The 15,670-nt window shown below is 37.2% G+C and overlaps 2 protein-coding genes across 2 annotated transcripts; one reads left to right on the top strand and one right to left on the bottom strand.

Annotated features, from left to right (window-relative positions):
• The first annotated feature begins 927 nt into the window (after nucleotides 1–927).
• LOC110896140 (cyclin-B1-2) lies at nucleotides 928–2,967 on the top strand. The gene is made up of 4 exons (XM_022143585.2): nucleotides 928–1,132; nucleotides 1,233–1,333; nucleotides 2,468–2,565; nucleotides 2,710–2,967. Exons 1-4 carry the CDS (start codon nucleotides 1,004–1,006, stop codon nucleotides 2,808–2,810), a joined length of 429 nt encoding a protein of 142 aa, XP_021999277.1. The 5' UTR covers nucleotides 928–1,003; the 3' UTR covers nucleotides 2,811–2,967.
• Nucleotides 2,968–5,143: 2,176 nt separating this feature from the next.
• LOC110896139 (BRCA1-associated RING domain protein 1) lies at nucleotides 5,144–12,070 on the bottom strand. The gene is made up of 13 exons (XM_022143584.2): nucleotides 11,899–12,070; nucleotides 11,748–11,801; nucleotides 11,594–11,649; nucleotides 10,411–10,512; nucleotides 9,957–10,285; nucleotides 8,128–8,412; nucleotides 7,912–8,012; nucleotides 6,948–7,134; nucleotides 6,766–6,857; nucleotides 6,603–6,693; nucleotides 5,946–6,111; nucleotides 5,741–5,859; nucleotides 5,144–5,657 (listed from the first exon to the last, which is right to left on the bottom strand). Exons 1-13 carry the CDS (start codon nucleotides 11,976–11,978, stop codon nucleotides 5,304–5,306), a joined length of 2,016 nt encoding a protein of 671 aa, XP_021999276.1. The 5' UTR covers nucleotides 11,979–12,070; the 3' UTR covers nucleotides 5,144–5,303.
• Nucleotides 12,071–15,670: the final 3,600 nt, after the last annotated feature.

Below are 15,670 nucleotides of genomic sequence, written 5' to 3'. Positions count from 1 at the left end.
GCTCGGAACGGCTTCATAGTAAGCCTTGAAACGATCGAGCTTGGGTCGTAGCTCGCGCCATTTGTGTTGGCACGCGTTGAGGTTGTGGCGGTCGTTACAGACGTTATGTCGGTAAATGCCGAATGCTTCCGGCCAATATTTTGTTTGGCCCGGTGGCCGCCCCTTCATAGCGTCAACGACGCTTGTGACGAGAGCCAATTCTTCCTCGTGAGTCCAAGATGCCATGTTCTTCGTGGGATGGGGGGACCAGTGGGTTAGCGGGTTCGAGAGAAGTGGGTAGCCGGTGGGGTTGGGTTCGTGGGATGGGGGGACCAGTGGGTTGGGGGTTACAATTATATAGGGGTTGTTGGGAGACCCGGGTGGCGGTTTGGTTTCCCCCAAACCGTTTGAATTTAAAATTCAAATTTTAAAAAGTCCGCTTTGACATGGCAGGGTGAGCGAATGGGAGGCAGCCAGCTAGCATGTCCATACCGCCCCACGCCCGGCTTGAAAGCCAAGCCCCAAGGGCCACGCCCCAACCCAAGCCCCATACCCCATGGCCTAAATGTCATTTTAGTCCCTCTAGTTTGGGTCATTTTGCCAGCTTAGTCTAAAGATTTCATTTTTCACATGTGGGTCCAAAAAGGTTTCACTGTTGCCATATTAGTCCACTGGGTTAACTTCATCAATTATTTATGTTAACTATAAGGGTTATTCAGTCATTTTATATGTAATTCTGTTAACTAGAAGGGCAATTCGGTCATGTAAAATGACTGAATCGCCCTTCTCGTTAACAGAAATAATTGATGAATTTAACCTAGTGGACTAAAATGATAACGGTGAAACCTTTTTAAAACCACAGGTGAAAAATGAAACATTTAAAATAAACTTGCAAAATAACCAAAACCAGGAGGACTAAAATCGCATTTAACTCAACATCAAATTATCAATACTCTCTCGACCAGTGTCTTGTTTGCAAAGTTTTGTTTACAGTCATCATCTTCCTGTTTGAAAAGAAACAGCAATGGAAGCATCAAAGAGAATCGAGCACGAGATCGGAGGTGTGAAGAACAACGATGCACTTCGTTTCGGACTTCAAGGCGTCAAGAGCGACATCATCGGATCTCATCCTCTCCAATCCGCCTTTCAATCGGTACACATTTCATTCATTGATTGCATATAATATATGCTATTATTGGAAGAAGTAGAAGAAGAAGAAGAATTGTTGTCGTTAATCAATTGTATTTGTTCAGGCAATCGTCAGAGAAGAACAGTTGAAGAGGAAAATTCTTGCAAATACATACGGATCCGCTTTTCCTCTTAAGCAGGAGTTTGACCGTAAAATTCTTTCTAGGTATTCATTTGCTTGCTTAGGATTTTTTTTTTTTAATAGTGATTTATGCTAATTTATTATGCTCTTGATGTATGATGCATTTTTTCTTAATTTTTATTAAAATTTAAGAAAACTAGGGTTTTGATTATGTGATTATTTTTGGGGGTCTAGTTGAGGCTTAAATTAATCAAGTAAAATCAGTTTGCAGTTTGTTTTACTCAGATGCTTGGTTTAAAAAACCGCGCCTAGGCGTGCAACAAGGCTCAAGCCCTTGCGCTTTTGGTTAATTAAGGTGTGTTTTTTTTCAAAAGCGCACCTGAGGCGTGATTTCTTGGCAAAAAATGACCATGAGGGGTGCGCCTCGTGTATTTTTCATATCTTTGTGCAGCAGGTTGTTGTACAAAAAATGCTTTTTAGGTTGGACATGTATGTAGTTTCCATATTAAAACATAGATAAAGCTTACCTGTCTCTAAATATTGCGTAAGTGATGCTACATACCTATAGGAAATATATAACTATTTGCGCCTCTGGTACGAAAAGCGGTGCGCTTGGCGCTTTGTGCCTCGGTGTTAGACTTGTCGCTTTTGTGTGCTTCTCGCTTTTAAAACCAAGCTCACATGAGGGCTATGAGTCTAGCTATCCCTAGTATTAACAGCTGATCAATTACACAGAAAGGTTGTTTCTTGTGTCTGGATTATGGATTATTTCTTTAAAGTTATGTTTTTAAAGGAAACGCCGTGATTTGCAAGTTAGTAGGAGTCTTTTTTTTTTTTTTTTTTTTTGAGACTTTTGTAGATGGAGATTTTAAACTAGTCTTCTGGGACCCCCCCCCCCCCCCGGACCCCTAGATTGAGCGTAATACCTTAGGAAAATCTCACACCAGGACCGGTCGTGTACATGAGATCTCAAATACCACCAATGTGATTTGTGCGCATTGACCAAAAACAAATCCATGAGCTTATCGAGGGCGAAAGGAACAATATTTCTTGGTTTGAGGGTCGGATGTTATAAATGGTATTAGGGCCGCTCATGTGTCGCTCGGGTTGGTGGGGCAAACCTCATTGAGGACGATGAATCCACATGGGTTGTTAATAACACCATAGGCGAATCCCCAATGGGAGTTATATAAATTCTTATATGTTTTGATCTACCAGATTTCAAAGGCCTCCCGGGCTTATACCATCCTCCATGCTTGGACTAGAGTCATTAATCGGAGCTTTAGAAGATTTTGGTGTTGAAGATTACCTCCAAGGTAACAACATAACACGCTCACAATCGTTAAACATATATTTCGAGGAGTAAACATTCAACAAGAAGTTGGAACATGACAAGTGTTCAATCTTGGAGTATGTGTCGGCCTTTGCTGACTTGATTTTTGTGTTGATGCGTTTTGTAGGTGTTCATGACACTGAAACAATGCGCGCCCCGGACATGCATCATGGAATGGAGGTTCGTGTTGGGCTCTCAAAGGGACCTGTTCATCCCAGTTTCATGTGAAGCGTTTCTGTTGCATCTACGGTTTCAAGTCTTGTAGACATTTGTGTTTGAATTTGAATATGATCTTGGACACCTGCCTCTAAATGATTGTAGATGTATGCTAAACATGTTTTATGTGTCATTGCTGAGTACTTTAAAAAAATATTTCTTAAGATCACCCATTCTGCATATTTAAAGATAAAAGTAATAGCTCGGTAATTTGAACCAATGCTGTTAAAACTGAACTGATCAGTTGGACGCCGGAGCTCTTGACAGTTTGGTTGGTATAGATTGAACCAGCGATTTTGTTTCGAGTGGCGTTTCAACCTGATTCTCTTAAACCAGTTGAGTAAAAAACAAGTCTTTTACGAATTTTTTTTTACTAAAAATGTAATTAGGAAGCTAGTTGTGTTGTATTTTTTGGTAACTAGATTAAGTACTGCCTGAAAATTTTCTTTATTTTTTGTTTTTACAAGGTTTTATATGATTTTCTTAATTTTTAAATATAACAATAAAGCATTCAAGTTTTATGTTAACTAGGTTTAAAGAAGTTCGCCGTGTTGCGGCGAATTTCTTTTGTTAGTTAGTCTGTGTTTACATGTGTTTTGAATCATTACGAGCGTGTTGCGAACGAAACTGCTGACAAGAATAAAAAGAAAATGTAGAAAAAAACGCTAAAAGATAACCGAAAGAAAATCAACCAAAAAAGTTGTATGGTAATGATGTTGTTCGTATGAAACCCGTGGTCAGATATGAGCAAATTGCTCTGGGTACCGGTACCAAATTTGCCGAACTGAAAGATCTTAAGTACCAATTCGGTAACGACTTTTGGCGATCCTGGTACCGGTTCACTACCGTTTTTTACCTTCATATATCGGTACCGTAACCGGTATCAGTACCGATTCTATATCGGTTGGCATCGGGCTCATCCCTACCCCTGAAACTAAAAAAAAAGAAAAAAATAAAAGTTGAAGAAAATCAACAAAAAAAAGTTGTACGATACCGTTGTTCGTACGGTAACCGTGATCAGGGATGAGCAAATGGTACCGGGTAGCAGCACTGAATTTCCCGAACCAAAAGATTTCCAATACCAATTTGGCACCAACTTTTGGCGTTTATTGTATTAGTGCCGGATTTTACCTTCATGTACTGATACCAAACAGGACTGTTCCGATATTTTCGATACCAGTACTGGTTCGATACCGGTTGACACCAAGTTTATCCAGCCCCTGATATTAAAAAAAAGATTAAAGTTAAAAAGTAAAGAAAATAACTATTATTATAATATTAAAATAATAAAAGTACTAAAAAAACTATATATTATTATAATATTAACATCACTATTCATTTTCACTTCGTTTAGTAATATATAGTAATAATATATAAAAGAAATATTTTATTTTAATAATCTCAATTATTCGTCATTAGCCGTCAACAATCCCAACTTTAAAAATAACCACTGGCAGTCCCAACTATTAACATATTGACCTCTAATGGACCCTGACTAACAGAACTCTAATGTCGTTAGTCTTTGGTCGCCAGAAAAACGTTTTTGACCGGAAAACTGCTTTTTGGCCGGAAAACTCAACCTTTTCGTCCCAAACCTCTGTGTAACCTGATTACGGACCTTTAGAAACTTTTTTTCTAGAGAAAACCCCAATTATTGAGGTCGTCGGAAAACTCAATTTTCGCCAAAAACTTTTCTTTTCCCAGAGAACTCAACTTTTTCGTCCTAAACCTCTTTGTAACCTTAGATCGGACCTTTAAGAACCTTTTTCTGGCCAAAAACATTTTTCTGACGACCGGAGACTAACGACGTTAGGGTTCTGTTAATCAGGGTCCATTTGAGGCCAATATGTTAATAGTTGAGATTACCAGCGGTTATTTTTTAAGTTGGGACTAAGGATGAGCGTGGTACCGGTACCAAAATTTGTCAAAACTGGGTACCGGTATTTGAAGGTAAAATTCGGTATTTTACCGGTATTTGCTAAAGTTATTTATGAGGTCATTTGGCTTTAAAGTTTAGTTTGACCAATGAAATAACAGTGTGACAATAGATGAATGGTCCAATTTTCTAAATAGTGTTTAAAACAAAGTATATTGAAATTTATTGATAATAATTGATAACTTTAAAGGATGACTGAACATACCCTACATAAGAGGGATATTACTTTATTAATGGGAAAGATTCAACAAGTGTGTGAGATAAGAGGTTACGTTTAACAACACCCCTTTAACACACGTTATTTTCTTACGAATAAAAACTTATCTTCTACACGAAACAGAAGTGCACTGAAAGAAGTATAACACCAAATAAAAAACTTAAACATAACATTAGCAATTACTCTTGTATCTTGTGAAGCAAAACTTTCAGCATCTATTATTTATCCATAAGTAAAATCAACAAAAAAATTCATCTCAACTGTTATAGTTCTAAACCAAGAGACAAAAAACAACCCCAAAACAGGCATAAAAGATAAGCTTTAAGCACCTTAAAAATCTAATAAAACATTGTTACACCCTTGATGTAAGAGGCAGCAAGCTACATGCAGCAATTGATTCCAAAATCCATGTATGCCCAACAACCCGCGACCCGCATTCTTGCGCTACCCCTTCCGCCGCAGCCAATCTTTGAGCTTTGATGGAATCCTCATTCTCCACCACAGCGCAAATCGACAGGTCAGCATTGTAAACAACATAAGTTGCGTGATCTAATCCAACGCCTCCATGATCACTCGATAACAATTGATCCTTCGTCTCACTGATTGTGCCCCCGGCAGTCTTTACCAAGTTTATGAGATCGCTCTTGAAAGCTTGAACGAAATCGCCAACAAAATAAAACTTCGTGTTGTTGAAAAGTTTCGGAGCCTGCAAAAACATACGTTCATGGTCGTCGTTAGCTCAACCAACATGTTGTGATTCCGCTTAAAATAAAAAGTTATCGGTCTTACATTGTTTAGAGCTCTTAGCCTCCCTGCTGTGGGCCCTCCGGAACAACCATGTGTATCTAAACGTACTTCGTATGGTTCTTCGTTCACAACACGTCCAGCATCTACACACGCCTTTAACCCTGAAAAAATAAAAAGGCAATGTCATGTTCTTGTTAATTAGGACTTGTAAAATCGTAAGATCAACGGCTGGGATTAAAAGTCGTACATTCCATTGTAACAACCCATTTTCCGTTCAAAATAGCCATGAGAACTTTCAATGTTCTTGTGCATGCGCCATTTGCATCTGTGGCGGCAATCACATGTGTGACGTTATCTCTCCAGTACTTTAACACTAACGCTCCGTTAGTTCTTGCAAAGTCAACCATCATAAACTGCATTTCAGAAGTCAACTATTAGAAAAAAAAAAACATAAAGTGTATAGATAGCCAACCCAAAAAGGTGTTTTTTGTCCTATGTGCATACCCTGCAGTGTCGAGCTGTGGCCAAAGCGCGGCGTTTTGGTCCAGTCAACCAGACAAAGACTGACGGGTGTCTAACGGGTCTGTTGACCGGACCGAAACGTCGAGCTTTGGTCGCGTTTTGATCCTGTCAACCAGACCGGGTGTCAGTCTTTTGTCTGGTTGACAGGACCAAAACACTGCCAAAGCTCGGCATTTTGGTCCGGTCAACAGACCCGTCAGACACCCGTCTGTCTTTGTCTGGTTGACCAGACCAAAACACCGCGCTTTGGCCACAGCTCGACAATACAAGGTGTGCATATAGGACAAAAAACACCTTTTTGGTGTGCCAATAGGCAAATGGGTGTGCAAATAGGTACACCCTATATAATTTCAGTTAAAAATAAGTTGTTTTGCGCATTAACCTTTTGTTCCGCAGAAAGAGCTGAACCACATAACACCAAATTCTTTCCACCGTCTTGCAACGTTGTGCAACGATTCACATTTGTAGAAATTCTGCAGTTAGAACAGAAAAAAAATGTTACTAACTAATTAAAAGAAATTAATTATTCGAAAAAAAATACTCACGTTTTTTCGGTGACTTGTTTCTTGGCTTTCGACTTTTTTTCTTTCGGAAATTTGTGAGAAACATGGTTGGGACACAGCAACAAGAAGTCAATCTATGAAAAACAAACAGCTTAGAAAACTATGAACATGATTATAAGTTTATTAACACCAAAATCGGCATGTGTGGATAAATATTTACTTACACAATCCCATCTGCAATCAGGGATGTCGTATGCACACGGCACATGGTAAGTTCGTTGGCATGATTTCACGTAGCACCCGAGAACGGCTCCCTTTTTACCACAGCTGGTGCATTTTAGCTTGCTTGCCCTTGCGACTTCCGACTCTAAATTCTTGACTGTTCCTTTATGGAAGTAAATCTGAGGAGCCCTGCAATTGTAAATGTCACAGGTAAATATTCATCAAATTAATATTTTTTGTGATCAGTTAGGGCTGCAAACAAACCGAACGTTCAGTGAGTGAACAGATCATGAACGTTTGGCGGGAAGTTCGTTTGTGTCCCGTTTGTTTAATAAATGAACAAACACAAACATGAACAAGATATTTCATTCATTTATGTTTGTTTGTGTTCTGTTCGATGGTCTATTAATGTTTTTTTTATTTTTGTATTTAATTTAAATACCTTAAAATTCTAATAAATAAAATAAAATTTTGAGTAAACTTCTGTTTTGCTCCCTGGGGTTTGATCACTTTAACGGTTTTGCTCCAAACCTTTAAAAATAGCCATTTTGCTCCCTGATGTTTCGGTTTTTTTGCCAGTTTGCTCCCCGCCTCTAACTCCATCCAAATTGTTTGTGTTTCCAATTTGCTCCCCGCAAGGAGCAAACTGGCAACAAAACCAAAACATCAGGGAGTAAAATGGCTATTTTTAAAGGTTTGGGGCAAAACCGTTAAAGTGACCAAACCACAGGGAGCAAAACGGAAGTTTACTCTAAAATTTTAATAAGTATCAATGTATTATATTTTATGCTCATGATCGCTTGTTTGTATACGTTTGCTTTCATTACCTAAATTTAACAAATGAACACGTTCATTTTCTTAACAAACCAACATGAACAGTAAATCGCATTTGGTAAGTGTTCATGTTCGTTCGGTTCATTTGCAGCCGTATGATGTGTAGTTAAAATTTAAAAGTCAAAAGCATACCATTCGGTGCATTTTTCATGAACATACGTAACCTTCGCGAAGTTAGACACGTTCCCCTTTACTTCCTTCCCGTGGGCGTATGCCATCAACGCTCCACTTCCCTATATTCATAAAACAAACAACGTAAGTAAGTTTCGCCAATCAATATTTATAAATTATATAGTTTTTGGTATTTAATAATTAAAATTTACAGGAAAGATTAATTTCATAACTCACTTCTGAAATCTTAGAACACTGGCAAAATGCACAAGGGTTACTTTTCAAATCCATTTGATCCGTCTGCCCGCCGGAAACTGGTTTTTTAGACTCGGTCTCTGAGTTACAACTCGCAGTAGCGACATTTTCAGACGACAAATTGGTCTCAAGATGCACATTTCTTTCCGTCTTCATATCGTCTGATCTGTCATCTGTTTCCTTTTGTCTTTTGCCTTCATGATTGTTACTTTTAGCTCCAGAAGCATCTTTTTCAGCTGGTCTTTTTAGTGAATACCGTACCGAATCCTAAAAGAACACATGTAAGAATAAATTAGCTAGTTATCGAGATTACTGAACTGTAACAGGAAAAAGGACGGGTTGGGCCGAGTTGGTGTCCAGTCAAAACAGGTTCAGATCACAGTGTTAAAGTTAGGGGTGTTAAACGGGTCGTGTTCGCGGGTTGGCGGGTTCAACCCGACCCGAACCCGAAAATTTTACACGAACTTGAACCCGACCCGAACCCGAAAATCATATCATACATATGAACCCGAACACGACCCGTTTAACCCGAATTTTTTTAATTTTTTTTTCGAAATTAATGTATTAAAATTAATATTTACTTAAAAAACACAAATGTATATAATAATATCATATTTAAATTATAAAATCTATGTTAATTTCTCCTTTTAAGTTATAATCATGGCATAAAATATACATCCCATTTAATTTACGATATAAAATATATTGTAAAAAAATATAATATAGTATAAATGTGTTAAACGAGTCAACCCGCCAACCCGACCAGGTTAACCCGAACCCGACCCGTTAACCTAAACGGGTTCGCGGGTTCAACCTGAAACTGACCCGAACCCGTTTAGACTAAACCTAAACCCGCGAATTTCGTGTTAGATTCGTGTCGGGTTTTCGGGTCGTGTCAGAAATTCACACCCCTAGTTAAAGTCAAAAAAGGTTTGGGTGCAAATGAGTTTCGGGTCAAAACGGGCCATTTTAAATATCACTTGGGTGAAAGTAAAGTATGTATCTTGAAATATTATAGTAGTGCATAGTTGTTAATAGTGAAAAGCGGACGATAGCAACAAGCAGCCTATACGCAATGTGACGTTAGCGATGAAATAGTGGGCACTATTTTATGTTTGGCGATACACCAAAAGAAAATTTTGGAAATAGTATATTTTATCCTATCAGTAGGGGTGTAAACGAGCCGGGCCGAGCTCGAGCTCGACCAGGCTCGAGCTCGGCTCGTTAGGTTTTTATGAAGCTCGAGCTCGAGCTCGGCTTAGTTCGAGCCTACTTACTTTGAGCTCGAGCTTAGCTCGCGAGTAAAACCCAAAGCTCGAGCTCAGCTTGAACTATTTTGAGAACAACCTTAAACGAGGTAAAAGCTCGGCTCGAGCTCATTTCAACATTGCTTAAACGAACCAAAGCTCGGCTCTAGCTCGGTTCAACAATGTTATCATCATTATTAATATATTATATATAAAAATATATAAAATTTTGTATGGGCACGTTTAGGCTCGCGAGCCTAAACAAGCTTTGTATTTCAGGCTCGAGCTCGGGCTCGTTAAGGCTCGGCTCATTCGAGCTTTTAACCGAGCCGATCACAAGTAGCTCTGGAGCCTGTGGGCTTGTTTACACCCCTACCTATTAGTATTTATTTACATTCAAACCTGAAAAAAAAACACAAAAAAACCCTGAAATCCCGCTATTTGCTCACTATGGAGGCACCAAAAACAGATAACGATGAATAAGCGCTTCACTACGCTATTCGCTATAGCCCTCACTACGAGGGCTATTAACAACTATGCAGTAATGTTGATATATTTTTATACCTCATGGTTACTGTTTGGATCACTGCAAGATAATGGAGGGCTAAGTTGTTCCATCGGAATAAAACCGACCCCATCAACACGAGTCTCCACGTGCTTATCATGAGCTACCTGCACCTTAGAACTTGAACCACTTGCCTTAAACTCTTGTTTCTTAACGCTTTCCGGTGTGATGCATTTTTCCAACGTTTCAAGAGAACCAAACGTTAAATCGGGCACAGCAGTTTGTAAAGTTGTAGATTGGTCATTACTAGAATTTCCCTCTTTTGTTATCACACCATTCTCCTTTTTTAAACTGTTATTAACATCTTGTACAGATGCCTTGCCTATATCTGCAAAAATAAATAAAAAAAAAATTATATTGAAATGTTGAATCTAACTAACTTCTATAACATTGAAAAATAGAATAAAAAGATAGGAAATTATTATAAATAATAATAATAAGTAGTTTGGTTACCTGAACAAACAGGATGAATAACATGTGAAGTGATTGTGAAGGTAGCTTCAAGATTTCTATAGATGCTCACAATGTTTTCCATGAAAGGTGCAGGCTTTACCTCTGTAGAAACAATCAAAGACCAATACAATTAAATCACTAAAAAAACAGTTCAAGAAATGTCAAGACTTAAACTTTGAGATAAAAATAAGTGTGTTTTAAGGGTTGTGCTAAATATATCTCTCCCAATTTTACTAAATGTACCCCTTGTCAAATCAGTAGTTATATGGTTGTTTAAAAAAGACGAGTTTACTTATAAGAGCTCTAACACGGGGGTATACAAGGCAACAATCATTCGTCAAATCTGTTATTATACAGGCCTAGGGATAAGCATTTGGTACCGAGTACCAGTACCAACATCATACAAATAGAATCAATACAGTATTCGGTACACACTTTTCAAGAATTTCAATATCACAAGTACAATACCAATACCATATAGAGATCAACATTTTGTAACAAGTATAGGTAAAGTACTAACAAATTTGGTACACTATACTATAGCCACGTTTCCTGAAAATTGCTACTGGTATTTTCAGTCCAGTATAAAAAGACAAACTTTACTTATACCGGCTTTTATATAGGCAATATAAGACCGCGTAGTGGTAAAGGTGAATAATGCCACCACCCTTGGGCATTTTCCGCCATGTGGCTGTACAGTCAACAAGGGCCATTGTTGAGCATTTTTATAAAATGGGTGCAGTGAGGATGAGGACATTATGTTAAAAGGGTGTAAACAATTAAATTAAAAAAAAAACTAACCAAAAAAAGGTATTGGTCAAACCTAAAGAAGATAGCTGTGATTGGCCAAAACAATGCCCCCATAGTGTGATTTAAACAACGCCAAAACAGCCAAAACAACAATTCCAGCCAAACACGCCCAGGGGGTGGTGGGGCGGCGCGTTTGGGCGTTTTCCGGCGCAAAAAACGCCCCCTTGGGCACGACTACGGGTGGCCTAAAAGGCAACAATCATATGTTACATCATCTAATACATGATTCATATAGTCCGTATCATATACGGGCGGATAGGCTTTTTTTAATTAAAAAACAATAAAATCAGCCAAATCAATAGAGGGGTACATTCAGTAACCAACTATACATTTAGCCCATCATTTATTTATTTTTTATTTTTTATTCTCATACCTCGATCAATGTACGAATGTTTACAAACTGCACACTCCATCCCAATCTGACACGAACTGAATCAAAAAGATCAAAAACCCAAATCAATTTATAACCATAACAGTAACACCATCTTTATAACAAATAAAACATTAAAAAAAAGTTTAAAACCAACCTGCAGAAAATGTGACTGCAAGGGAGCAAAACCGGCCGATTAAACAACTGAAGACTGCAACAAACAAAAAGATGAAAACTTTATCTCATCAACCCAATAAAACACATTAATTTATCAAAACTTGTATATAAAGAAAAGGAAACAAACAAACCAAATGGGGCATTTGAGCTCAAGACCGAGTTTTTGGAGGTGAAGAACCCATGGGTTGATCAATCTTTGAGCTTCTTCCATTATTGTTTCACGGTGATTTTTGAGACAGTGGTGTGATTTGACTAATTGATTTGAGCAGAAAATGAAGGCAGAGGAGTGAAGTTTTAGAGGAAGAATTAGCGGGATATGAAATGATTAAGGAGGCGCGGGTTTTCAAGATTTTGTCAGGGGGAAAGAAAATTCTGCAAAATTTCCCGCCAGTTTTTACTTTTTTTTTTTTTTTGTGATGGGAAATTGTGAAAAGTTTTGGTATTAAAAGATAGAGAAAAATACCCGGATAGTTCCTGTGGTTTCGCCTTTTTTCACCTATAGTCCTCAACTTTCTAAAACTACCTGAATAGTCCCCAAGTTTTCGTTTTTTGTTCCCGGATAGTTCCTGGGTCTAACTTCAGTTACTTTTCTCTGTTAAAATGATGTGAAATGACAAAAATACCCTTTCCTTAAAAGGCCAAACCATAGGGACTATCCGGGCATCTTCTTCATTTTTATTTATAAAACCCCACCACCACACTTCATCTTCAACCTCCACCCACCATCACCCTCCTCCACCCTCCACCATCACAGAGGTGATTGAACCTGCAACGTACCGTTTCCCTCCTCTCCGATCAATCTCCGACGATCTCAACTCCTCTTCGATAGCTCCCGATTAGCTCGACAACACCACTCCGTTCTCTCGTTAGTGTTAGTCGTTGGTTGAAAAGTGAGCGACCGTTCAAAAAACAAAAGTTGAAAAGTGAGCGGGATTATTCTCCCGGTCAAAACCACAACTCACACCACACTTTCGCCGGTCCACCTTCAACAGTCAATGTTCTTCCCCCCTTATCCTTCCATTCCACACCATCAATCAAACACCCCAACACTCTCCTAGATAAACACAAACCCTACCTCACCGCAACCTTCCAGATGCACCTTCACTCTCCCAACACTCATCACCTTCACCCTCCTCCTCACTCCGCCACCCCCCGCCGCCGCCGAGGACGACGTCAACTGCCTCCGCGGCCTCCTCCGCTCCCTCCACGATCCAGATCACACTCTCTCCTCCTGGAACTTCAACAACAACACCCCCGGCTTCATCTGCCGCTTCGATTACGTCGGATGCTGGAACGATCAGGAGAATCGCGTCATTTCATTAAAACCGGCTGACCTAGGGCTTGCCGGAACTTTCCCTCGGATATACGATTTTGTAAAAATTTGCAAACTCTAGATCTGTCTGGTAATAATATTACTGGTGAAATTCATACTGAATTATGCACGTGGTTGCCTTATTTAGTTGATATAAATCTGTCCGGTAACCGTTTCACCGGTCAAATTCCGTCAGGTTGGTGATTGTGCGTTTTTGAATATTGTTGATTTGTCAAGTAATCGATTATCCGGTAATATACCCGTTCAGCTGTCCATGGTGGGTGGAGGTTGAATATGAAGGGTGGATGAGGGTGATGGTGGGTGGAGGTTGGAGGAGGGTGATGGTGGGTGAAGGTTGAAGATGAAGTGTGGTGGTGGGTTTTATAAATAAAAATGAAGAAGATGCTCGGATAGTCCCTGTGGTTTGGCCATTTTAAGGAAAGGGTATTTTTGACATTTCACACTCTCTTAACAGAGAAAACAAACTGAAGTTAGACCCAGGGACTATCCGGGAACAAAAAACGAAAACTTGGGGACTATTCAGGTAGTTTTAGAAAGTTGGGGACTATAGGTGAAAAAAGGCGAACCCACAGGGACTATCCGGACATTTTTCTCTAAAAGATATTAAATGTGTCTTTAGAGTGTTTAAGCTATTTACTAATCAGTCATAGGTAAAAAGACTAAATAGCAAATTTACACTATTTAAACAATTTACTAATTAGTTATACAAGGGCATTTAAGAGTAGGTTGAGTTGTGGTTTAAAAAAATGTAAAAATACTTAGTTGATTACTTATTTGCTATTTGTGAGATGTTAATTATAGTATAAAAATGAATTTGTGACTCTTGACCATTTCATTAAAACTTGGATTGGGGTTTGGAAATTTATAAAGTAGGGAATTAAAAAGAAAATAATATAAGGATTTTGTTAATAATTGTATTTAATGAAATTGGTAATGGTGAATTTTAAGTATTTTAAAACGGATTGTATTTGATGATAGTTTTTTTTTCATATAAATATGATGGTTTTATTTGGTGTTTAACTAGTATTAAGTACCCCTGCGTTGCGGTGGGGGCGAGCACTAATGCCACACCACTGTCAGCGACCACCGACACTGAAGTTGCGGTGTTAATGCGAAGAAATTAAACCGAAACGTAATATATAGAATAAAATAACTAAGTTGATTTAGGACTCGTGCGTTACGATGAACCCGCGTCTATTTTTTCTCGTTTGACAGGTTCACCATAATCTATATCTATATATAATATATATCATTACCACTATACAAACCATAATGCATACATTACAACAACCATTGCATCAATATGTTGCAAATTATATTTATACAAGATTTTGGCTAAATTAATTAGATTATTATAAATAATAATAATTTACAAATAAAACAACACAACTTTGAATGGATCAAACCGATTGAATATAGTAAGATAATGAAACAATTATTTGATTAGGGTACAACCACTTAAGCACAATTTACAACCATACATGCATACAAAACAAATTGGATTTGATAAGGTAACGAAACCATTATTATTTGATTAAGGTACAACCACCTAAGCACAACTTACAACCTATATTTGATTAAGATACAACCATTAAAGCACAACTTACAACAAAAGATGCACACAAATGTTTCAACTTAATAGTTTATAAATTTATAAATATAAATGGCATAAGACTAAGAACCCATTGTATATATCATCTCATACTATGCTAAATACTATTGTACAACTTTCAAAACAAACAATACAACAACTAATGCACAACATTATTAAAAATTGATAGTATATAAATTTGTGTAATGAAAAAAATTGTAAGACATTTGGTATGTGCATAAAAGATATTAAATGTGTATTTAGAGTGATTAAACTATTTGCCAATTAGTCACAGGCAAAGGTACTAAATAGTTTATTATTTGTTTGCCACTAGGTTATAACCATGTGTATTATATGGGTTGAGTAAATAAATTTATATACTAAATAATAAAACATTATATCTTTAAAAACTTCCTTTATTGCACGGGTTGAATAAATATAATTTTATATATTAAATAATAAAAAGTTATATATATATAAGAACCATATTGTACGAATTGAGTTAATGTAATTTTATATACCAAATAAAAAAAATATATCTTTAAAACCACATGTATTACACGGGTTGAATAAATGTAATATTGTTTACCAAATAATAAATAATACATCTTTAAAAAACCTCATTTATTACACGAGTTAAATAAATGTAATTTTATATACCAAATAATAAAAAAAGTTAGTAATGTAATTTTGTATAGTGAAAATAAAAATATTTAATATATTAATACAAGTTTGGTTTTCGTGATAAATAATTTGTTTTATTTAAAATGTTTTAAATTAACAATTTACAAATTCGGATAATATTTTATTAGAAAAATAGAAGAATGGTATTTGAAATTTAAAGTAGGATAAAATTTAATATTAGCTCATTATTCATTTATTTATTTAATTAATATAAAATAAGTTTGGAAGTGAGGCGAGAAAATCATAAAATAAATACCTACAATGAACAACATGTGTCACACATTAATGTTTTATT

The sequence above is a fragment of the Helianthus annuus genome, chromosome 7 (assembly GCF_002127325.2).
Source record: "Helianthus annuus cultivar XRQ/B chromosome 7, HanXRQr2.0-SUNRISE, whole genome shotgun sequence".
NCBI classification, from domain to species: Eukaryota; Viridiplantae; Streptophyta; class Magnoliopsida; order Asterales; family Asteraceae; genus Helianthus; species Helianthus annuus.
Note: the sequence above shows the minus strand (reverse complement) of the source record. Positions and strands in the feature narration are given on the sequence as shown.